Here is a 24,682-nt window from a genome sequence, read left to right as displayed (position 1 = left end):
ATTCAAAATCTGTGTGAATAACATATTAATATATTAGATAATAATTTATTACTATATCAGAAATCATTTATTAGGATATCAAACAATTTATCAGTACATCTGAAAAAAATATCCAGTGGCGTAAAACAGGAATGTTCTCTTTTATTTATTTTTTTGGCTTGTAAATTAATGAACTGATACCACTTGTGTAAGACATGCTTGTTCCTCCTTGTAGGAAACAGAAAAACACATGTTCCTAATGAAGATGACATAGATTCAAGGGCATGAACTAGTACTGGATGTCAGAAATAATTGGAACTGCTACCTAATTGTTGCAGAAATTATTTAAGATTTACTACTCCAAATACAATTCAATATTTAATTGAATTACAGTAAACTGATTTTCCCACAATGAGTTCAATCATTTAAAAGTAACAAGCTCATTTTGAAGAGATTATCTGAAAGATATGTTACTTAAAGTTAGAAATTCTATTTATTAGGACTTTATGGACTGAACATTTGGTTATATCCAACTTATATTTTTTCCAGACTTAAGGTATCATTACTATGTTCTAATTTGGATAACTTTGATCCCTCAGTTATTAATTTACTTATATATTGGAACAAAATGATTATCCTTCTTTTGGTCAACATCTGGCCTGTCAGCAGCAAGGATCTCATGGCCTTAAAGGGAGTCATGTACCCCAGCAAGTTTTTAGTGATCAGTTTCTAGTGCCAATTTGCACCATAGGTATTCGTTTAATTCATCCAAACATAAATTTATTGATAAATTCCAATATTCCAGGAACCATGTTGAACTTTGGAAATACCACAATTCTTGCATATATGGAAGTTATAGGATATAGGAGGAGATAAGCAAGCAGACATTTCGGTACAGTATGTTTGGTGCTAGGATAAAGATAAGGAAGGAATACTATTGGAATATGAAAGATGCACCTAACTCAGACTGAGGGAAGAAGGAAAAGGTATCTAGTGCAGCTTGTTTTTTGGGTAACATTTGAATAATAAACCAAATTTAGTCAATTGAAGAAAGAGAAACAATGCTGTAGACAGAGAGATCAGTATATATACTATCCCAGATGCAAAGAGAACTTGTTGGTTATTAGAAATGCAATAGTTCAGTGTGGCTGAGTACAAAGTGGTTAACAGAGATAAGAGAATGATGAGATAAACATCAATTAGATTCATCAGTAACCTCATGGGCCAGGCAGAGACAATTGGACTAATAATGACGGTGCATGCTTAAGGAAAAGATGTGATATGTGAAATGACAAGACGTGCATTTTAGAAAATCTCTCCTGCTGCAGAGTTGAAAGAAGAGTGGTGGGAGGAAGCCTGTGTCTTCATGACCTATTTGAATGTTCTTGATATTATGGAGAGAAGCAGTGTTGGACTGAAGCACTGCTATAGTTTGAATGGGCCCACCCTCCCCAAAAGCAGGTATTGAAACTTTAATCCCCAACTCAGTGGTGTTGAGAGGTAGGGCCTGATGAGAAGTGATTAGGCCATGAGGGCTCCACCTTCATGAATGAATTAATGCCATTATCATGGGAGTGGGTTTGTTATAACAAGGCAAGTTTTGTCCTCTTCTTTCTCCTTCTTGACCTCTCTCACCCTCTTATCTTCCACCATGGGAAAGCACAGCAAGAAGGCCCTTGCCAGATGTTGGCACTTTGGTATCAGATTTATAAGTCTCTAGAACTGCAAAAAATAAATTTATTTTCTTTATGAGTTACCATATGCCTGGTATTCTGTTATAGCAGCACAAAACAAAGACAAGCACTGTCTTAGTACGTTAGTTTCCTAGGGCCATTATAATAAGTGCCCAAAACTATGACACTTAAAGCAACAGAAATATATTCTCTCAGAGTTCTGGAGAGCAGAAGTCTGAAATCAAGGTGTTGGCAGGACCATGTTGTCTCTGAGGGCTCTAGGAAGGATCTGTTCCACGCCTTTCTTATAGGATCTATCTGGTATTGCTGGCAACATTGGTTGCCCTGGGCCTGTGGCTACATCATTCTAATATCCGCCTCTCTTATCACATGGGGTTCTCCCTGTGTGTCTTCATATCATCTTCCTTAAATGCATTTGTGCATCTCGATGTCTCTTTACCTCTTTTAGAAAGAATGCCACTTAGATTAGATTAGGGCTTACCCTAATGATCTTACCCTAACTTGATTGTATCTGCAAAGTCCCTATTTTCAAACAAGTTCACATCTACCAGGCACTGGATGTTTGGACTTCCACATATATTTTGGGGAGACACAAATCAACACATAACACATAGTATAAAGAAAATAGTAGAATAGCTAGAGAGACGTTACGTGACTGCCAATGCAGTTGAACTTGGAAATAAGTGGATACAGGAGATAGCATGTGAACAACTAACTCTGAACCCCAGATTTCATAATAGACAGCTTTGTGGGAAAAGAGAGTTCTCCAGTATTTATCACAACCTGGTTTTATGAATAAATAGAAATTTTAAATCACGAATTTCTTACCTTGACTGGGATTCAAGAGCACAATTGAACACTCTCACATTTGCACATGTTGTGTTTCTATGTGTGTTTTGTGCATGTTTCTTAGAGCTGCGGTCTCCAACCCCCAGGCCACAGATCAGGCTGCACAGCGTGAGGTGAGCAGTAGGCGAGCCAGCGAAGCTTCATCTGTATTTACAGCCACTCCCCATTGCTCGCATCACTGAATAAGCTCCACCTCCTGTCAGATCAGCAGTGGCATTAGATTCTCACAGGAGCACGAACCCTACTGCAAACTGCTCATGCAAAGGATCTAGTTGTGTGCTCCTGATGAGAATCTAATGCCTGATGATCTGAGGTGGAGCTGAGGGGGTGATGCTAGTGCTGGGGAGTGGCTGCAAATACAGATTATCATTAGAAGAGAGATTTGACTGCACAATAAATATAATGCACTTGAATCATCCCAAAAGCACCCCCCTAGTTCCCCCAGTCCATGGAAAAATTATCTTCCATGAAACTGGTCCCTGGTGCCAAAAATGTTGGGGACCACTGTAGAGGATTATATCAATAGATGCATTAGATTATCAAAAATAAACATGATTATTTATCCCTTCAAATATCTCTGCATAGAGTCGCTATAATTCTATCCTTACATTTAGTCAGAGTATGTAGCTGTGTACCTGAGTCACATTTCCTAGGCCCAAAGTAACTTTTCTCCTATTGAGCTGTACTTGGTATAGTGCCCCTAGTGCATGTTGAGAACAGTAGGTGGAGTCCTATGAAAACTGTTACATATTTAGGGCAAGACTATTGCCAAGGATGTTATTTACTACATTATGCAGGCTTTTATTCTGAGAACCCATAAAACAAATTTATATCAAGTATCGTTACCTGTGATTGCTCTGCTTCTCTTAAACAACTTAGGTATTTATATCTTAAGAACATTGTGAATTGTATAATCTTTGTGCTTTTTATCTTTGCCTGAGTACCAGAAAGATGACAGGTAAATTTGCATTCCAAATCAAAGAAATTATGCAGTAACTGAAACATACATTTTGTGTACAAATGTAACTCCTGAATTTATGCTTTCCTATGTTCATTTTTTCTTTGCTCTATTTCTCCATTTATTTACCTTCTTTGGGTTTCATTATTTTATTTATTTATCTAATGAACAAACAATAATTGAATGCCTATCATATAACCATATATTAGGCATTGCACCAGTTGCCTGGATACGGTGATGGGTACATATGACCTCTAACCTCAAATATCTCACAGTCTAGTAGGGAAGGCATTCACTTACATCGATATATATACACCGTAGATTATGATCAACATAATAATGAAGAGATTACAAAGTAATATTAGTACATAAAGGGGAAAAGCAATCCAACTTCATCAGATAAAGCTTTGTGAGGAAGAGATAGCTGAGCTGAGCCCTAAGTAAAAGTTAGTCAAATAAAAAGTGAGGGGAACAAAACTCTAATGAAAAAAGTCAAAGAACATCTATTAAATAAAGAAATAGTCCATGCTCATGGATGGGAAGATTCAATGTTATTAAGGTGTTAGTTCTTTCCAAATTGACCTATAATTTTAATGCAATCTTCATCAAAATTCCATAAAATTATTTTGTGGTTATCAACAAACTGATTTCTGAAGTTCGTGTGGAATGGAAAAAGTCCCAGAATAGAAAACACAATACTGAAGACAAAGAACAAAGTTGGAAGATTGGCACTATCCAACTCCCAGGCTTATAAAACTTTATTATTCTTTCCACTGTTTCTTTCCCCGGCCTTCCTCATGTGCATGTAGATGTTGGTCAGTGCTCATCTGAAGACTTAAAGGGGACCTTTCACACATCTCCAGAACTCTTTGTCCTCTCTGCTTTACCTTACATTGACCTGTGGTCTCTGCCTGTCTTAGCCTTTCCAGATTCCCAGCTCCATCTAATCAACACCATTCCTGCACTAAGGCCTTGTAAATTTCTCAAAGCATTAAACCGAAGCAATCGTAGGGCTTGTGTTATTTGTTTCCCATCACTCAAAGATCACTGTTCTTTGTTGTCTGATGTCCAATACTGTTAAAACTATTGTTTTATATATTTTATCTGTTTTCCTTAGTTTCCAGTGTGAGGACTAATCAGGTCTCTGCTATGTTATCTTAGCTAGAAGTGGAAGTCACTAGGATAATTTTGAGAGTAAAAGAAGGCAATATTGATATTCTACTACAATATAGTACATTATGCTTACCCTTCCCAGGAGCCAAGTGAACAAGGATTTAAAAAGAAGGAGAGAGTGCTCAGTATGGTTAAATATCTTCATTGATCTTGGCAAGTAGGGGGGAATTGGTGACCAGAGAGACCTGATAAATGGAATGGTAGAACTAGAAACTAGATTTAAATGGGAGTCAAGAAGTAGAAAAAGCAAGTAAAAATGATATTCTTAAAAAGTTGAGTTGAGCAGTGATGAAAAGATAGCAGATGGCATTTATAAGAAAACACAGAATCAAAGAAAGTTGTTTTTGTTGACTATCCAAATTTCTGTTGGTGTGAAAAAGAAAGAAAATTAAGACTGAATGTGGATAGAGCACAGGTTAACAAAATGGCCCACAGACTGGCCACCAGATTTTATAAATACAGTTTTATTGGAACACAGCCAATCCTATTCATTTACATTACTGTCTATGGCTGCTTCTGTTCTATAATGACACAGTTGAAGGATTGTGACAGAGACCATATGGCCCAAAACCTGAAAATATATACTATCTAACTTACAGAAAAAAAATTGCCAATCTGTGAAATGAGGATTCAACATGCAGTTAAAGTGTCTAATATATTTCTAGTCATCAAAAGCTCCAAATTCAGCAGCAATCATTTTAATATATTATACTGAGGCAGAAAACACATTGATAATTTTAATGGAAATGAAAATGATAGTCTTACATTTTTCCTTTTGGATAATGAAGGGTTAAAAGTAACTTCTCAAAATAACATTATGTTTGTTCTTTCTTAATATTAGGTTAGAAAGTTAACATTGCACACAAGAGTTTAGGAGCAAATTATTTTTTAATGGTGCAATAAAATTAAGAGTTTTATTATTTGAAATTATTCTTTAATTAGTAACTTGGCCATGGACATTAAATTACATATGTTATAGAATTTCAATAAAGAAGGATAACTGGGGTCTACATTGTTTGATTTTGATTTTCAAATACATAATATTTTATATTCAATATTATCAATTTAATAAGCATTGTATGACTCAGTCTTTAATAATTTTTAAACTTCTTCTAGGCAAAGAAGTCAAGCCTAAACCTCCACGTATGTTATCTGCATGCCAAATAAATAAATAAATATACAAATATTAACACATACATGAATACATAAATAATAAAATGCATGCCTTTACTCATCCTCTGATTCCATATTGAATATTTTGCTTAAAACAAAGGCTTAACTGTTTTGTGTAGAGAATGTGCCTATTCTCCTAAGTGTGTTTCTAAGGATATGCTATGCTGAAATTTTTCTTCATTCTTTACTCATCGGAGTTCAAACCAACACCTTTCCTTACCTTGTCATTAAAAACATTAGCTTACATTTCCACTTTTCCTGAAAATAATTCTCATTGTGATTGATAATTAGGGACCTTTACTTGTCTGTTTGTATTAATTTGCCACAATCATAAGAAAAATAAGTTAATATGACATATTAAAAAGCAATTAATAATATATAAAAGAAATAGCATGAGTGTAAGAAATAAATATCTTTCTGTAATCATTTTTACTAATGTTCACCTCTTATTTTCAGAGCTGCAAGTAAAAAAAGAAGAGAAGCCAAGTATGTATATTTTAGGTATAGATTCATACATGCAGTCCATATTTATAATGAATAGTACAATATTTCTTTGCAAATATCATGTCGTAGTGCAAATATTATACCAAATTTTATCCTTGGCCAATATTAAAAGGATAAAACAAACAAAATATATATTTATCTATGCTGCCTATTCTAGAAAAAACTGTATTTACATAGGTAAAATCTCTGAGAAATTTATATGGATCAGAAGTCATTGACTAAGTGAATTGACTACTACTATTGTAGAACACAGACATTCTATCAGAAAAACACCTGCTCTCACCCATGTCTTTTTGGGGCCTCCTGGGTCAGATATACATTTCCAAAGGCTGAAGTAGGTAGCAGAAATTTTTTCAAAAGAACACACAGCAATCTGATTCTGAGAACAGTTAAATTTTTGGTTAATATTTCCTAATTGTATTAGTGTTGTAAGGCTGCTGTAATAAAATACCACAAATGGGATAGCTTAGAACAACAGAATTTGTTCTTTCACATATCTGGAAACTAGAAGTCCAAAATCAAGCTGTCAATAGGGCCATGTTTCCTTTGAAACCTGTAGGGAATAATCCTTCCTTGCATTTTCTGGCTTTCGGTGCTGCTGGCAATCCTTGGTGCTCCTTGACTTGTAGATGCATCACTTCATGCTCTGCCTCCTCCATTACATGGTCATCTTCTCCTTTTGTGACTCTATCTCTCTCTGTATCTCTTCTCCTCTTCTCATAGTATACCAGTCATATTGGATTAGAGATCCACCCTACTCCCCTGTGACTACATCTTCACTAATTACATCTGCAATGATCCTATTTCCAAACAAGATCACATTCTGAGGTACTGGAGATTAGGACTTAAGTGTATCTTTTGGGGAGACACAATTCAACCCATAATAGTCCATCCTCTGGCCTCCCCAGAATTCATGTCCTTCTATGTGTGAAATATATTCACCCCATCCCAATGTCTCTGAAAGACTTAGCCCTTTCTAACATCAACTCTAAATCCAAAATTTTATCTAAATATCAGCTGAAAGTCTGAAATCTCATTAATTATCTAAATCTGTTATGCATAAAAACTGGAGTTTGAGTCTTCCTGCAACAAAATTCTTCTTCATCTGTGAACCTGTGAAGCTATAAAATAAATTATCTGCTTCTAAAATAAAATTATGGGACAGGCATAGGATAGACATTCCCATTCCAAAAGGGAGAAATTGGAAGGAAAAAAAGAGGTCATAGGACCCAAACAAATCCAAAACTTAGCAAATTTAAAGGCCTCAAAATATCTTTTCTGGCTCAATGCTTTGTTCTCCTAGCCTGGTAGGACAGTGATTCTGCTCTCTTAGCTCACCGGGGTGACAGCCCTGCCCTCTCTGCCAAAGGAGATCCCATAATTCCAGGCCTTTGAATTCATGGCCCTGATCTTAGAGTCATTATCCCTTCATTTCATCCTGTCTCTGTCCCTTTTTGTCAAGTCTGTTTATGTTCGTATAAAGCTCTCAAAGACCTGACCAATCTCTCACTTAATTCATGGGTGCCTAAGCCACTAGATAAGAGTCTATCATAGATCTTTCCTGTATTACCACACCTATATTTCTGTCTTCTACTGAGATGGTTGATTGGACCCCTGAGGCATACACCTAATCTCTTTAGTGAAAGTTTGTCCAGCTACACCTTGGCCCTGTCTCCTGGGCACACTGTTTAAGTAGGCTGATAATTTTTCAGATCATGAAGTGCCAGTTCCCTTGTTCTTAACAGGTTTTCTTTATCTTTCTTTTCACATTCTATTTTAAGGAACAAGGAGAAATAAGTCTGCACCTTCCAGACTTTGCTCGGAAATTTCCTTAGCTAAATATCCAAGTTATTCACTTACAAATTCTATCCCCCTACCCAACAGAAAAACACAATTTAGCCACATTCTTTGCCGTGTTGCAACAAATATCTCCTTTCCTTCAGGATCCAATAACATGTTCCTCATTTCCTTCTGAAACCTCACCAGAAGCACCTTTAGCATTCCTATTTCTAGCAACACTGTATTCATTCATATTTACAGTAATATATGTATTGTTATGGTTTGAATGTATTTCCTCAAAATTCAGGTGTTGCCAACTTAACAATATTAAGAGATGGAGCCTTTAGGAGGTGATTAGGCGTGAGGACCTCCCTTGTGATGGAAATAAGGTTCTTATAAAAGAGGCTTCATGCAGCATTCATGAAGCTTGCTTTCTTCCCCTTTTGCCCTCTTCCATGTAAGGACACAGCATTTCTCCTCTTTAGAGAACACAGAGCAAGGCACCATCTTAGAGTCAGAGACTAAACCTACTGTCACCTTGATCTTGGATTTCCCAAGCTCCATAACTGTAAGAAATAAATTTGTTTTCTTTAAATTACCCAGTCTGTGATATACTGTTATAGTGCACAAAATGGGCTAAGACAGAAATACATAGTCTAAGATGACAGAAGCTTTCTCTATAGCTTTCCTCATTTCTTTCTGAGCCCTCAGAAAATAGCCTTTAATGTCAATATTTCTGCCCATGGTCTCTTCAAGGCAATCTAGATAAATCAAGTGCCCCAAACTCTTCCAGCCTCTATCCATTACCCAATTCCCAAACCACTTTTAGACTTAGAGGTATTTTTTACAGCAGCACCCACTTCCCTGTACCAAAATCTATTAGTTTCCATGGATGGCTGCAATAAAGTACTGCAGATTGTGTTGCTTAAAACAACAGAAATTTATTCTCTCACAGTTCTGGAGGCTAGGAGTCCAAAATCAAGATGTTGGCAGAGCAACAGTCCCTATCGAACCTATAGACGACAATCTGTCTTTGCGTCTTCTAGTGTCTGGTGTTTGCTAGCAATTCTTGGTGCTCCTTGGCGTGAAGATGCATCACTTCAATCTCTTCTTCATCATCAAATGGCCAGCTTCTTTTGTGTCTCTTTCTATATGCCTCTTCACTTCTTTTTATGAGGATACCAGTCATATTGGATTAAGGACCCACCCTACTCCAACATGACCTGTTTTTACCTAACTAATTACACCTATGCAACCCTATTTCTAAATAAGGCCATATTTTGGAGTACTGTGGGTAAGGACTCAACATATCTTTTGGTAGGGGGACACACTGAAGACATAACACTGTTTGTCTAAATTCCTAAATAATATACATACCCAGTTAGATCTGTTTCAAAGAGTTTTTTCCAAATTTTGGTGTTCAAAACATTTATCTTACGTTGACTTTGGAAGTATTTCCTACAACAATCATCTTGAGAAAAAGTAGACAATTTAGGTTTAAATTAATTAGCAGTAACAACGATGTAATAACAGACAAATGATAACAGATTTCTAACTGCTGGGTGTTTAATAATTCAGCATTGACAAACCAGCATAAAACTGGAATAAATTTTAGTAAAATTCTTTTGCAATTATAGTCAAAAGATAAAATTATTTCTAAAAATGAATTTGTACTCCAGTTTTATGTTTCAGATTTTTAATTTTCTATCTTTCCCTCCCTCAGAGCCAGAAATTAAAAAAGAAGCAAAACCAGGTAACAATATTTTTATTTCATATAGATTCAGAACTGACATTATCTTCATTTTAGAATGAAAAGAGCCTTACCTTCACCTAGGGTGAGGCACACAGAGTCTCCCAGTTCCACTCTGTTGCTTGGTGTGGTTTAACAGTACTGCGTTAGGTGCAAATGGGAATGTTCTATAGAGAAAAACATCTAGAATATGGACTTAAAATAAACCTAATAGAGATTCCAGGTTTCAGGAGACATTTCTTGGGGTTTTTCGAAATCAATAATGATTAAATGTAATTTGTGGCTTTATTTCCGCCAATACACTAGAATTATAAAAATCACAAAATCCTAGACTATTGGGGTTTAAAGGGAAAAAGGATAAGAGTTTATCAAACATTTACTGTGAATGTCATTATGAGAAATATGCAGCATGGCAATTGTTATATATATTTAATATCTATGGAAACAGTTCAATAGACCAAGTTCAGAAAATAACTTATTTTTCCAAGATTTTCAAGTTAATATATGTTGGAGCTAGGATTCTGCCCCATGGCTTATTTGCCTCAAACCCTGAGTGCTCCCATTAAGAGACTGTCCCAGACTAACTCTATCATTTTATTAAGAGTTATCATTGACCTAAAAACAGGGTTACCTTTCCAATTTTACATTGCTATAGAGTGTTTAAGTCATTGCTCTGGGACCAACTAGCTGTGCACCTGAGGCAAGTTAAAAAGAACCCTTAGGCTCTGTGGAAGCTATTTCTTCTTTATAAAAAATTACTTAATAAGATTTATCAATACAACAAATTCAAGAATCTAAATCTACATGTATGTGCAATGCTAACTCACCCTTTAGTTCTCACCAGAGCTTACCTAGCAATTGATCATAAGCTTGAGTCTAGTTGCTCTTGTAATGAATATATTTGTATTGTAATAAGTCTTATGAATGCCTATCACCTGTATCATGGTTTATTTTCCTGATTATATGTATTTGCTGCAGGTGAGTATATTTTACCAGATTTAGGCATTTTGCATTTTTTCCCTTTTATTTTTTTAACTAGAAGCCCAATGCCATTTAAACTAGTTAGGTCTAGTACCAGTTAAGACTTATATTTGTTATTAAATACTACATTTTTCAGCTAGTTTAATTTAATATGTTATTATTTATCCTTTTATAGCTTTATTTGAAAAAGCACAAATACACAGTATGTATATCAATTTCATCTATAATGCTTATATAGAATTTCTATGAGAAAAATTTGAAATATTTTAAAAATTATATATTTTCAATATATGTGTTTATATTTATGCTTCATTACAGCCTATGCTTTGGAAATTATATCTGCTTGAATGTAAATAAGAGTTCTAGATCTATTGTTTTCATGAACTAAAACTTTTAACTTTTACATATAAACTAGGATGACATGAAGATTTAAGAATATTTTTTCTTCATGATTACATTTACTAAAGCTGTTAGTTATTTTCTATTTAACAAATCACTGGCCTAACTCACAGAGTACATCTATTATATGTTAATTTATAAAACTTCTAAATACCCGAAAAGATTTTATTTTTGTTATTTACAGAACAAGACATAGTGAAACCAGAAAAGACTGTTTCTCATGGTAAACCAGGTATTTTGCAGTTGGTATTTGTAGTATCATATTGTCTCTCACCATTCTAATTTTAGCAGAAGGAAGAGTTTAGAGTCAAGTCTATAGTTATTTGGGACAATTCATGTCCTAAGTCATCAGCTTCTAGAACATTTCCAAGTTTAGTCATCTTTCACAATATTTTTTGCACTGAGAACTTAACCAGTCATATGTAACTAGACAGCTAGTCATGCCTTCCCTTCAGAGGGTTAGCTTAGCACAAAGACCATCAAAACTAGCACTCAAGTGAACAGGCTCTAAATTTTTTGTTTTATTCTGTTTTGGGCAAAGCATTCTTAGAAAACTTGAAATTCAGATTGGCTCATTTCACACATGATCATCTAAGACTCCCCAAATCCCAGGAATGCCAAGGAAATCAACATTTCTTCCTGCTTCCTTCCCGCCCTCCTTCATTTCTCTACATTTGCCTCCCTTCCTTCTCTTTCTTATTTTTTGATTTTTTAATTTTTTTCTAATTTTTATTCCTGGTCTTGCATTTTGGAGAAACTATAAGTGAGCCAATGAGTTCTACTTATAAAGAAAAATACAGAATTTACCAAAATGAGGTTATAAATTATGTTTTATATAAAAATAGAACTTTTTATTTAGGCTAATTTAATATGAATTTAATTTTGAGACTACTCAAGCCTCACTTATTCCATAGAATATTATCTTTCATTCCAGGCTGAACAGTTTACCCAATGTTGTGAATATGGTTAGGCCAGAATCTTTGAAAAGCTAAAAACATACTTTCTCTACAGAAATCTTAGAAAATCTTTTGCTTACATTTTTTAAAATTGTACTTTAGAAAAATCTGTATACAATGAGTTTGAGTCAGTTTGATTTGATTTGCCTATGCTTTAAAAAATATGACACACCGACAACAGAGAATACAGGAATAAAGAAGGCAGGGCTGGAGTATGGAGAGGTGAGAACTGTCTGTACTGATACGGCAATACTTTAGAAACAACTTCTTGGATTTCCCAATTTAAACTAATAATGAAACCCTGTTATTTTCTTTGTTACAAATGTTAGCCATTTTGAGGTGAAATACCGAGAGAGTGAGTTTAGTCTCTGTGTATCAAATGCATTGACTTCCAGCCACTACTCTCTTACTTCAGCTACATCCTCGTGCTCTTTAAATTCTCTGCTACTCAGTGTAACTTCCTAATTAGGGTATCTGATCATCTGATTCATACCTACAGACAAAACTTAAAAAGTTTAATTTTACATAGGATCGTTGTAATAATCTCTTTACTTTGACCCTAATATCTTTGACTGTGTAAAATCATGGTGGCAAGAAGGCATCCACAAATGTACCACCTTTGCTCTCCCTCAGCTTCACAATATAGGAAATTCGGGTTCTCCAGCTATTCCATACAAGTATTTGCACAAGAAGATCAAAAATTGCTATTTCATTTTTCTTTGTTTCACCATATTATGGGGGTACAAATGTTTATACTACATACATTGCCTTTGCCCCACTTGAGTCAGAGCTTCAAGAGTGTCCATCCCCCAGATGGTGCACCCCACACCCATTAACGTGTGAATATGCCCATCTCCTCTGCCCCACTCCCACCTGCCCAACACCCATCGAATCTTACTACTATATGTGCACATAAGTGTTAATCAGTTAGTACCAGTTTGATGGTGAGTACATGTGGTGCTTGTTTTCCCATTCTTGGGATACTCCACTTAGTAGAATAGGTTCCAGTTCTATCCAGGATACTATAAGAGGTGCTAGATCACCATTGTTTTTTGTGACTGAGTAGAACTCCATGGTATACATATACCACATTTTATTAGTCCACTCATGTGTTGATGGGCACTTGGGTTGTTTCCACATCTTTGCAATTGTGAATTGTGCTGCTATAAACATTTTAGTGCATATGTCTTTTTTATAGAATACTTTTTTTCCCTTTTGGTAGATGTTCTTATTCTAATTTAATGAGGGGCTATATATTTCATAAAGGAGCACCTCTGTGTAGATAAATACAGTGAAATACAGTGAAGGCAAAGAATAGGGTTTATATTGGCAGGAGAGGAAACAAGTTAAATTAGGAAAACTTCTATAGAAAGACAGCTACAAAGGACGTATTAGCTGGATAAATTTTCTTTGTGCTCCCATTCAATCTGAAGAGAAGATACTACTTGCCATTTTATTGAGGGAACAGATAAGTTTTTCTTGGAACTGATGCTATTTCAAAAAGAATAGAAAATATCAATCTTGAAATATGTCACTATTTTGTACAGATGTATTCAAAATTTGTACTTGTGTTAACATTTTTTCTTATCACAGAAGAAAAAGTTCTCAAGCAGGTAAAAGCTGTCACAATAGAAAAAACAGGTAAATAACATATGTTATATTTTTCTTCTATCTATCAGTTTTATATCATGTGGTTACACTTACACATATCTTCACTGAAGTGCGTAGACTTTCAGCACCATAAACTCTAAGATTCTGAATTCTTGTGAGTAACTAAAGATACACTTAATCAAAATTTTGATTAAAAATAACAAAAACTAGAATGGCATAACTGTATTTTTTAAAGTGTGATTGATCTAAGCTGATATGTAATTCATGAAGAAATCTATGCAATTCATTGATTTTCCTGTATACTTAGGTGTTTAATCTTATTTTCAAAGCACATTTCCTCAAATCTCAAAATAACAGAAATCTAAAACTTTTTGCTATTTATAAATTGGTTGGAGTAATTTCCTTTCATGAGAACTCCATAAAGAGTTACCTGGTTATATAACTTTTAAAATCTACCTTAAAGAATGATCACTATTAAAGTAAAAACTTACTCTTTCAATACTAGAGTCTTTCCTACAAGGAGAAGGAAAACTTCTGAATCTTTGACTCAGCTGACATTTTGAACTACTAAATCTCCTCTACTTGATTCCAAGATAGAAAACCTGCCCACTTTGGCCATTGAGAGAGTCCTATCTCTTATTAACGCTAATAATCATTCCAAAGGAAAAAGTCTGTGAAATATTATTTTCTCCTAACTGAGATAATCAGATAATTGGGATTTAAATACAGTGTTTTTTGGAGAAAAATATAATGAAATTCAGAAGAGAACTAATTATTTATAGAAATTATAAACTAATATTTCATAACAAAAAATAACCTCATAAGGCCATTTTTACATTATTTCATCTGACCATTGTATTTTATTTCAACCATTGCCTAAGTTTATAATTTCAGTACATGTTTCTCTAATTTTTACCCTTAGGTGTTAATATGCTCCCTGAGTATCTCATTCAGTTATATGGATGTTTGAGGATTATGAAGAAACTAGATCAATGTATTTGTGTCCCAAATATATAGATTGTTTTAAATTTTATGTGCATTTTCTGTATCTTATTAGTTTTTCACTAAGCAGTATTATTAATGTATTTTCTGACAGTAAAATAATAGTGCTCAGGGAAAATACGTTAAACCTAACCTAAGGAGAGAAACTAAAGCTAAGAAAGAATAAATACAAATGCTCAAAAGTTATTTTTTCCATAGTCTCCATCTACTAACCAATATGCCATCCCCTTTCCTCTATTTCCACAGTCAAGCCCAAACCAGCAAGTAAGAGAGGAAAACAATAAAACCTGAGAGTGTCGCTTGACCATTTCAACTTTAACAATTTGCTTGGATTTTTTAAATTGTCATTTTCAGTGTTTCCTAAGGCTACATTACCTGTATAAGTGACAAATTAATGTTATTGCTATGGCTTTGCGTTCCTTTTCTTTCACTACTAATTAGTGATATATTATACTTATTAAAAGAAATATCTGGAAATTATATCACTATTAATATTAAACAAGTGAATCCATATAGGCTATAACATACCACTAATAAGAAAGTGGGTAGGTGGAAAATCTTTTAAACATGCATAATGAATGATAAAGGAAAATGCAATGACATACAATTGTCAGTGTTATAAACCATATAATGTTTTTGATTTATTTGCTTTAAGCTGCATTAACTACACTGTAAGTAGACTTTGACACTTAGAAATCCATAAAATTAAAAACATGTTGCCATTTGTCTATTAAAATCATGAAATTTCTTCATGAGTGTGAACTTTAAAGATCATTGATTTCACTGTACAAGTGTGATATAAAGATTACAGTGGTAGAGTTTAAAGGTGACTATTGGGCTTAGGAAGGCATCAACATTTGCCGATTGTCACATAGGTAGTAAATATGCCCAATATTGTTCAAAATTGTGACATTGGTCCTTGAATGATGTACGTTTGTGAAACTCAAGCATAGATGAAGACATGAGTGTCTGTTGGGAAAGTATTTTCTGGCTCCTGTGTGAAAAATGGATCAAAAAGTTTCAAAGATGAACTTGGGAGACCAGTCAAGGGGACATATAAGTGGTTCAGGCAAATATATGGAGCCTAATAAAAGCATATTCACATCCTAGACCCTGTGACATGTATTTTAAATATATATTTTATATTATTATTATTACTTTGATTAATTATGCTTTTTTAATTCTAACAGTTTAATAGCTTGAATATTGGCTTCTTAATTTTATTTTATTTTGCATGCTTATTTAATACATTTATGCACATTCAGTTCATGGAAGTTCATTCTTAAATGCAGTCAATTTCTAACTTACAGATATCCATTTAGTCTAATGACACCTGGAGTACTACATCTTCCCACCTACTTCACTGCTGGTGCATAATGTTGGGGAAAAATAGTAGTAATTTTAGAGAAACTCCAAATCCAGATGTGAGGGAAAGAAAGGACAGCTCAGGAGGATTAACCATGGAGGTCATTAGAAAGAACTAACACTGGGTTTGTTCCAGTGATCTGCTCAATTTACCAATATTCTCAGTCCCATTCAAGATACCCCACCCTACATGGCTTCATTTTAAGTTCCACTTTTGATGAAAGAGAGAGATCTCTTGAATGTTTCTAATTCAAATATTTTTCAGATGGCTACAGGGGATGTCAATTACTCACAAATTGTGATTCCATTTATTATGTCCTAGAATAGTTGAGACTCAACTATCTAGTTAGATATGGACCGGGACGGTGGTACAGGAGAATAAAAATACAAAATGTAGTACCTTCTGGATTGGAGCACATCTAGATTAAATTTTCCATAAGAAACTGATGTTCAGCACTAAATTGCTTCTGACCTGGCAAGAAGAGAGCTAGGAGTCGAGAAGAAAAAAGAGGCGTTGGTAATATGCCAATGGCAAATGTCATCTATGTTGAAATGTCCCCACAGAATGACTTAACCTTCAGCAAAGAAAGAGAAAATAATCCTCTTCTTATTCTCCTCTTTGACATATTCTATCCTCTTCTTCTTACACAAGATGACCCCAAAACGTCTGGAACCCTAGTATTGTCTTTCAGCTACATATAAGAGAAAGTCTTTTATTGAGTGTCCAGAGAATTAATCTAACCTTGCGTGTGGTTTTATGGCATTATGCTTTCTGTGTCCCAAGCTGTATGAAAATGACTTTGAAGGCATGCCTCCCAGGTAAACTGAGGATCACCTTGCTGCTTAGAGAATCCGAAGATTGCCAGTGAATTTTGATTTCTCTTTCTAGAAAAAGCTGAACATCAAGAAAAAGAAGCTCCATCTATAAAAATAGGTATTTTTTGTTATTTTTGGTTTATATTCTATCTTAATTCAATATTTTTATTAAATTTGAAAATTAAAGCAATGCATAGAAGTGATTTTCATTTTGATTCTTGATAATGTTTAGTCTTGTGGTTTTGTAATATGATGTATTTTATATGACCTAAGGGCTGTGATATTGTTGTCAATCAAACATGGATTGCCAAACATGCTACTATAATATAGCAAAATTAACAAATAAAATTGGCTTTTATAATTCACAAGCCTCTTCCAGAATATTCAGTATTTCACTGTTGTCAATATTAATATCATTTATCATACTAATGAAATTGATTCACTGTTGGTAGTTTTAAAATATTCTATCAAACTACACATGTTAAATTTCACTAATTGTGAATTTCACCCTGATATATTTCCTTAAAATAGAAGTTATCCCATTGTATCATAGTTACCTTAATTTTTGAAAATGTTATTCCATTTATAAAATATATAATACTTCACATGATTCAAATACTAAGGCATATAGGAGGCTAAGTACACAACTATCACCCCCTTTCCTTTTTCTTATTCTATCAGTTCCCACTTCAAAAATATCAAATAATATCCAATAGGTAATCACTGTTATTTCTTAAAATATCTTTCTAGCATTATCTATCTGTACTAGTAAATACATATCCCCCCTTTTCATTTTCTTACTCAAATCATGCAATGCTATAAGTTCTGTCCCTATATTTTTCTAGTAAGAATGTATCTTGAAGCTTTTTTCATTTCTGTACATAAGGACTTTTCTCATTAATAGTATTTTGTTGTATAGTTGTACCCAGTTACTTAATTAGACTCTGAGTGGCATATGTTAAAGTTTTTTAAAAGCTTCCTTTAAAGGTATAAGAAAGATATGTCTAGGATTGTTAACTTAACAAATTAGTTAACATATATGTCTAGTTTTGTTAATTTTAAGGGTAAAATTACCTAAGGTAGCATTTTTAATGAAAAAATATATTTGGTATATTATAATTTGTATAGATATACTCAATTGTTCTCTATAAAAGTTGCATCAATTTATATTCCCACCATTAAGAGTTAGAGTTAGTTCACCTAAATTTGGATGATTCAAATCCTCCGCAGTCATAATCTGTCTATTTTTAAATGGATAAGTAGAACTTTAGATGTAAAATTATTAATACATAATTAATGTTTTTAGTTAATAATTTCAGAAGACAAGGTATATTGGAGAAAGGATGTTTTTAAATAGTATAGTTTTTTTTAAACTACCACCCATTTATTCTTTCTAAGATTTTATAAAGTCAACTTTGTCATTCCAAATACTGGAAGAGTTTAAATTGTTAATATTAATTAATGTTAACACGTATTCTGAAAGCTGGCAAAATATGCATTTTATGTCATTCAGAAACAGTAAGAAGTTTAAAATATTGTGAGCATTCATTCATATGGCATCAAATTAAAGATGAGGTAATACAGAGATAAAGAAGAGACTGAGAATATGCCATACTTTTAGACTTTACAACTGTTCCATGGAGAACTCATTGGGAATATGTCTTAAAAATTACTGAAAATGTATTCCCTATTGTTCATTTTAATAAAAGTTTAGTCTTATTCTTATTTTAACCATAAAAATCAGAAATAGGAAATATAAAGGGCTGATATTATCATTTATTTTTTCTTTTTCTTCTTTTTTTTTTTACTTTTTAGATAAACCAAAACCAACTTCAAGTAAGTGTACCATTTTAGAATTTTAGCAATATGCTATTTCATTTTTTTGATGTAATAATTTCTTTGTATTGTAAATAAAGTCAAAAAGTATGGTATGTTAGTTAATGTAGTAGGCATTACACCATTATCTGTGATATGAGTGATTCTAGTTGATGAAGAATATTATGTGTACAGGCATACCAGGGAGATGAAAAACACTCAACATAGAGGAAAATGGGCAGATGAAAAGGCATTTCTCTGAGGAAGAAACTATACACCAATAAACACATGAAGAGATGTTCACCTCATTAGAGATTTAGAAAATACAAATCAAGAAAAATTTCAATGTCATTGTACAGCCACGCCTCAGAGGTATTGCAGGTTTGGTTCCAGACACCACAATAAAGCAAATATTGCAATAAAGCATGTCACACAATTTTTTTTGTTTTATTTAACATTTTAAACAATAATAAAAATTCAATAGTAAATGATAAAATTATTTATTTTATAATATTAAAATATCCAGACTTTCCCCTGGGTTAAAAATATGTTCAATTAAGAGTGTATCTAGATGTTGTATTTAAATTTTTTAAATGCCAAGGCCTAACCTGCATTCTTAACAGTGTTATGACAGATTTCTTAATAATGCAGCTACCATTTACTTCTGAATAGATTCAATGCCAATTTTAAACATTAAAAATTGCCTTTGGCTGGAGAAAATCTCTAGTATATTTTATTTATACTATTACTACTAATATGAATGGTATTACTAAAATTAAGGGTTGAAAATCAAAACTAGAGTGCTAGAAATATCACCATAGAGTCATTTAAATATACTATTTTGTTTATGAAATATTATCGTATATCTTCATTATTATAAAATATTTTACTCATTTTCTCTTGAATTTTGAATATAGCTTCCCCAAAAGTTATGTAAGACTAATAAAACTGATATCACATATATAGAAAACATTGATATTTTAAAAGGTATACTTCTTATACTTACGGAGAAGTTTTATTTTCTGGAAATGTCACTTGAATTGATTTGTGAGGTAAAAATTTTTTAAAAACTTACCATGTTACATTTATAAATATTATAAGTCTATGGATTTACTGAAGGAACAAAAAGAAAGCTTGACTCTGCATTATCATAGGCTACAGGCAAATATTTTATATCTGTCTCACTTATCAGACTGTATTGACCATGAGTTGAGTTTGTTTCTGTTACATTTTCAACCTTATCCCACAACCCCACTCAATTGCACTTCTGATAGAATCTTATAAATGAAATTGTTTTAGTAAATATTCAATAAATTAATGCATGCATGCATCCATGAAGATTAAGTTAAAAATATATGTAACAGAGGTTTATAATCTGTTAATTTATAATTAAGAAAACCAAAGGACTTAGAGTTGATTAATTTCACTATATTTGAATAGACAGTTTTAGATTATCTTGTAGAATGTTTCTATTTTCAAAATAGATGTCTACTTATAATTTTCAGATATATTAATTATTGGTACATTTCTTTACCATTTAGAGTATATGTGTCTATCGTAATTTAATAGGACATACCTGAAGATAAATTTCAGTTGTCTGCTGCTGAATAAAAACTATTTTCTTATTTTTTCTATTACATTTTTTTTTTTTAAACAGAGGGAGCATCAGAAGTCACAGACTCAGGTAAATATTTACTTTCTCAGAGGAGGTAAGATAGAGTTGCGGAAACATTATGTAAATTGGAGTCCTTATATAGCTGTATAACATTTACAAAATCCCTTAATCCCTCAAATTCCAGGTTTTCTCATCTATAGAACAAGCATAATGACTTCTCAAAAGGCTTGTTATGAGGATTAAATGATATAATATACGTTATATTCTCACCACATAGTTTTCACTCATTAAATAACAGTTTCCCTCTCACTCTTCGTCTGGAAACATAGTTGAAGAAGATTAACCATCAACAGAGACTGTTTTGAAAACTGGGTTCATGTTTTTCTTGGAAATATTCTGTGACTTTTTCATTGCTTTCATTCATTAGTTTATTTATTGAGCATCCATCACACTGGCCAAATCCTTATTTCCTAAAGATAACAATTGAAAATGTAGATGTTTTTCCTATTGTTTCTAATTTAAACTTATTAATAAATGCACGGTTTGTGCTGGCTTCATTTCAAAGCATGTAAGAGAAAGGGAGGATCTAGGCCCAGTGGGATGAACCTGTAATGGCAACTACTCAATAGACTAAGGCTGGAGGATCACTTGAGCCCAGGAGTTCAAGACCAGCCTGGGCAACATAACGAGACCTTGTTTCAAAAAAACAGAAAGAAGAAAAAGAAAAAGGAAAGGGCTCTGCCATACAGGTGACTGAATGTAAAGAGAATGACCACCTATAACAACAAATGAAATGAGAAAGCCCTGACTGCCCTCCTCCCCGACCTTCTCATGGGATTAAGACTCATCTCCAACTGCTAACTCTAAGATTAAGTAAGAAAATCATGTTTTTTTAAATGATAATTTCTTGTTGTTTTTTTTTCACCCTAGGGAAAAAGAAAACTGAAAAACCTGAAAAGGAAAGTAAAGGTAAAGATGACATTTTAAGACATGTGCATCAAATCAGCCATAAAAACAACAGAATAAAAATACATAATTGTATAAACCATATGATTAAGAGCAAGTCATGACATGTAGACGCTGGTTTTATGGCACATATAAGAATTGCAGTACATTGCAGTTCATCCATACAAAAGGTGGATGTATTGCATTATTTTTAAATAGCTAAAGGGAATAGGAATATAGATCTAAAGCAAACTCTACCTGTTATTCCTAAATTAAACTCATGGACTTCTTTTCATTTGACTCCTAAAAATGTGAATATTGACTACAAAAAATTTAATTCCAAGCCTTCAGAAGAATTATTAATAAATATGATGTATTACTGACTTACCATTTCTTCTCTGCAGAAAAAGCAGAAGTGAAACATCATAAAGTAGAAAAAGGTAATTTTTTAAAAGAATAAAAACTATAATGCAAAGCCCTTAAGCCAAAATATTTTGAATCAAAATTTATGTATATCATTTGTAAATGAAATTTTTATTTACATGTGATGATCACTGGTCTGATTTAAAGAAGAAATGTGATAAATAACTGTGGCTATGTGGTAATGAACAGCAGGCCGGTCCATGCAAAGAAGCATCTATTTGCTGTTCCATTGATGCTTCCTGTTAACATTGGGTTTATTTTTTTAGTAAACTATACACTATAATACAGTAATCACTGATTTCAATGTAATTTTCTGGAAAATTATGAAGGCCTTAATTATCAAAGAAATATCTATTGGATCAAGAGGAAAGTGTTCTTAGATATATCAGAATAACTGTCAATAACAAAAAATACTTTTTTTGTTTATCCCCAAATTCAGTTAGTCAGAGTGACCTATTTTCCATAGATTCTAGTTAATTTAGTTGGTACATTCATAGTATATCTCTGTTTACACGAACTAATCTCTACTGCTAACATTTGTTTACTTTTGTTAGGCATTAGTTGGAATGAAGACAAAATTTTTGAAATTCACCCTGAGAAAATATTTATAATGCTTTAATTATTCCCATGTGCTTAAAGCTTACAGTTGAAGTGAGACACAATATTTATGAAAATTTATTTTAAAAATTCATATTTTAATTTACATTTTTCTTATAAACAGTCTCGACAAGACAAGAAAGTCCTCAATTACACAATGTGACAAAAGGTAATTTTGAGCTACATAAATATTCAAATGCAACATTAGTATAGAAATGCCTGAATTGTGTTGGTGCTCAATATTAACACTAAATTATTTTAAAGCAACAAAGTCTAGCAGATGTTCACTTCAGCTAACAGCAGAGGATTATTTTACTTGTGTTGTAGTTTTATGCATGAGGTATACTGCTGTAATGTGATTAAAAACATAAGTATCTGACTGAAATGTTTTTAAAAGAACTTTATGATTTTTATAAATTTGTAATTCTTAGGTTTATGTTAGAAACTCTAAACACCTCAAAGTAAACCATATAACACAGATTCCTTCAAAATATATATTTTCTAGCCTGGCCCTTTGAATGAGAGTTAGGTTGGTAGAATGGAGATGTTGCCAGTCTTGTGCAAGAAGGTAGAATGTCTGGTATAATATTTGGGACAATTATCTCATCTTATATATTTTTGTCCTACATACATACAGTTTAGTGATAAAGCACATTTCTTTCCATAATGCCTTATGGAAACAGATGAATTATTGTGAAAAAGTAAACTGATTTTTCATGTTGCTTTTTAAGATTTATTCATTTTATGTTCTAATTGGTAATTATCTTTGAAAGAAAAATAATTCTCAATGACATTTTATGAAGTTTGGAAATTTTAAAGAAAATATTTAGATTAATTACATAATACAAAGTGATTTTATTCAAGTTAGGTATATATAAGTATAATTGAACTAAAACAATTTTAACAAAGATCCTGCTGATTTTAGTAAGAGCATTTAAAAAGCATAAATATGTTGTGACACCTGAAATGATTAATAGCTTTTTTGATAGCTCACATACTTTCTTACATAAAAGAGATTAACGAAGATATTCAAACACTCATGTTCACAGACAATAGAGTTGTATTTCTTCATTAACTCTTAAACAATAAAAGAGGAACTCAAAATATATTAGATACTTTTATAAAGTCCACTGATGTATAATCTCCTTGCATTTTATATCATTTAAACAAAATTTGTTTTCTTTTCTTAGCTGAAAAACCTGCAAGAGTATCAAGTAAGTACAATGTGTATTAATGATGAGTTCTCTTTGATACATAGTATCAATTTTAAGGTGAAAGTCATAAAATATTTCTTTTTTAATGTTCACAGATTCATTCTAAACTAAGCCTATTGACAGAAATTTGTTAGCTTTTATTATGTTGAAACTTTTAAAAAATCTATATTATTTGAAATTATAACTTGTACCAGAAATACCTTATTATGTACTTAAGCCTGAAGATAAAAGTGACTTGCCTTCAAATAAATAAATTTTTTCAGTGATTGAAGTAGAATGAAAAAAATAATCCTGTTTCTGCCTTAAACTGCTTCGAGTATTAATATTTATAAAGCATAGCGTACTAAGTATAATTTAAACTAAATAATCATAGTTTTTTTCCTGAACCCTCTTTTAGCATTATGTACAGATGTTTTTGTTGTTGATGGTGGTAGGGGTGGGTTTATTTGGTTGGACTTCTTTTTCTGTTAGTCATTTATTCGTCCTTGTCTAAAGGAGTTCATGAAATAGCTATGCTTTGTGGCCATTGCTTCCTTTCCCCACATGTTCTAACTCCACCCTAGTCCCTCATCTCTTGTCCTCTGGGGCTGGGACCAGGTCCTCTACTCCTATAGGCCATTTTTCCACTTCAGTGTAGGATGTGCAGAAATTATCCTTCATTCTCAAATTTTGGTGAGTGTAGGAGGAGGAATGCTAATGCATAGAAAAGGATTGGTGAAAGAGAGGGAAGGTATCCTTTTCTGAATTCTAGTGGTTCAGTTTGATTAGAGATGCCTGGAACCTTCCCAGTGGACTGGATTCTCAGATATCTGGGATTTTATTATAGGGATAAAAATGATGCTGATAAGAATTAGCAATGCACTAACATCTCTCTATTACATACATGAAAGTCAGCAAACATAAAAAAATGCTCAACATCTCTAATCATTAGAGAAATGCAAATCAAAACCACAATGAGATATCACCTAACCCCAGTGAGATTGGCCTCTATCAAAAAAATCCCAAAACAACAAATGCTGGCGAGGATGTGGAGAGACGGGAACACTCTTACACTGCTGGTGGGACTGCAAATTGGTGCAACCTC

General features: G+C 33.0%; 1 protein-coding gene across 1 annotated transcript in view; it reads left to right on the top strand.

Moving 5' to 3' along the window:
• TRDN (triadin) overlaps positions 1 to 24,682 on the top strand; it is a 333,314-nt gene that overhangs the window by 289,484 nt on the left and 19,148 nt on the right. The window contains exons 25-38 of the mRNA XM_045544289.1: positions 5,770 to 5,796; positions 6,283 to 6,312; positions 9,833 to 9,862; positions 11,016 to 11,042; positions 11,424 to 11,471; positions 13,789 to 13,836; positions 15,055 to 15,072; positions 17,063 to 17,107; positions 18,805 to 18,825; positions 20,462 to 20,488; positions 21,350 to 21,388; positions 21,769 to 21,804; positions 22,509 to 22,553; positions 23,575 to 23,598. Of these exons, the coding sequence (XP_045400245.1) occupies positions 5,770 to 5,796; positions 6,283 to 6,312; positions 9,833 to 9,862; positions 11,016 to 11,042; positions 11,424 to 11,471; positions 13,789 to 13,836; positions 15,055 to 15,072; positions 17,063 to 17,107; positions 18,805 to 18,825; positions 20,462 to 20,488; positions 21,350 to 21,388; positions 21,769 to 21,804; positions 22,509 to 22,553; positions 23,575 to 23,598 (465 nt within the window). The remainder of the gene's footprint in view (positions 1 to 5,769; positions 5,797 to 6,282; positions 6,313 to 9,832; positions 9,863 to 11,015; positions 11,043 to 11,423; positions 11,472 to 13,788; positions 13,837 to 15,054; positions 15,073 to 17,062; positions 17,108 to 18,804; positions 18,826 to 20,461; positions 20,489 to 21,349; positions 21,389 to 21,768; positions 21,805 to 22,508; positions 22,554 to 23,574; positions 23,599 to 24,682) is intronic.

The sequence above is a fragment of the Lemur catta genome, chromosome 2 (assembly GCF_020740605.2).
Source record: "Lemur catta isolate mLemCat1 chromosome 2, mLemCat1.pri, whole genome shotgun sequence".
NCBI lineage: Eukaryota > Metazoa > Chordata > Mammalia > Primates > Lemuridae > Lemur > Lemur catta.
Note: the sequence above shows the minus strand (reverse complement) of the source record. Positions and strands in the feature narration are given on the sequence as shown.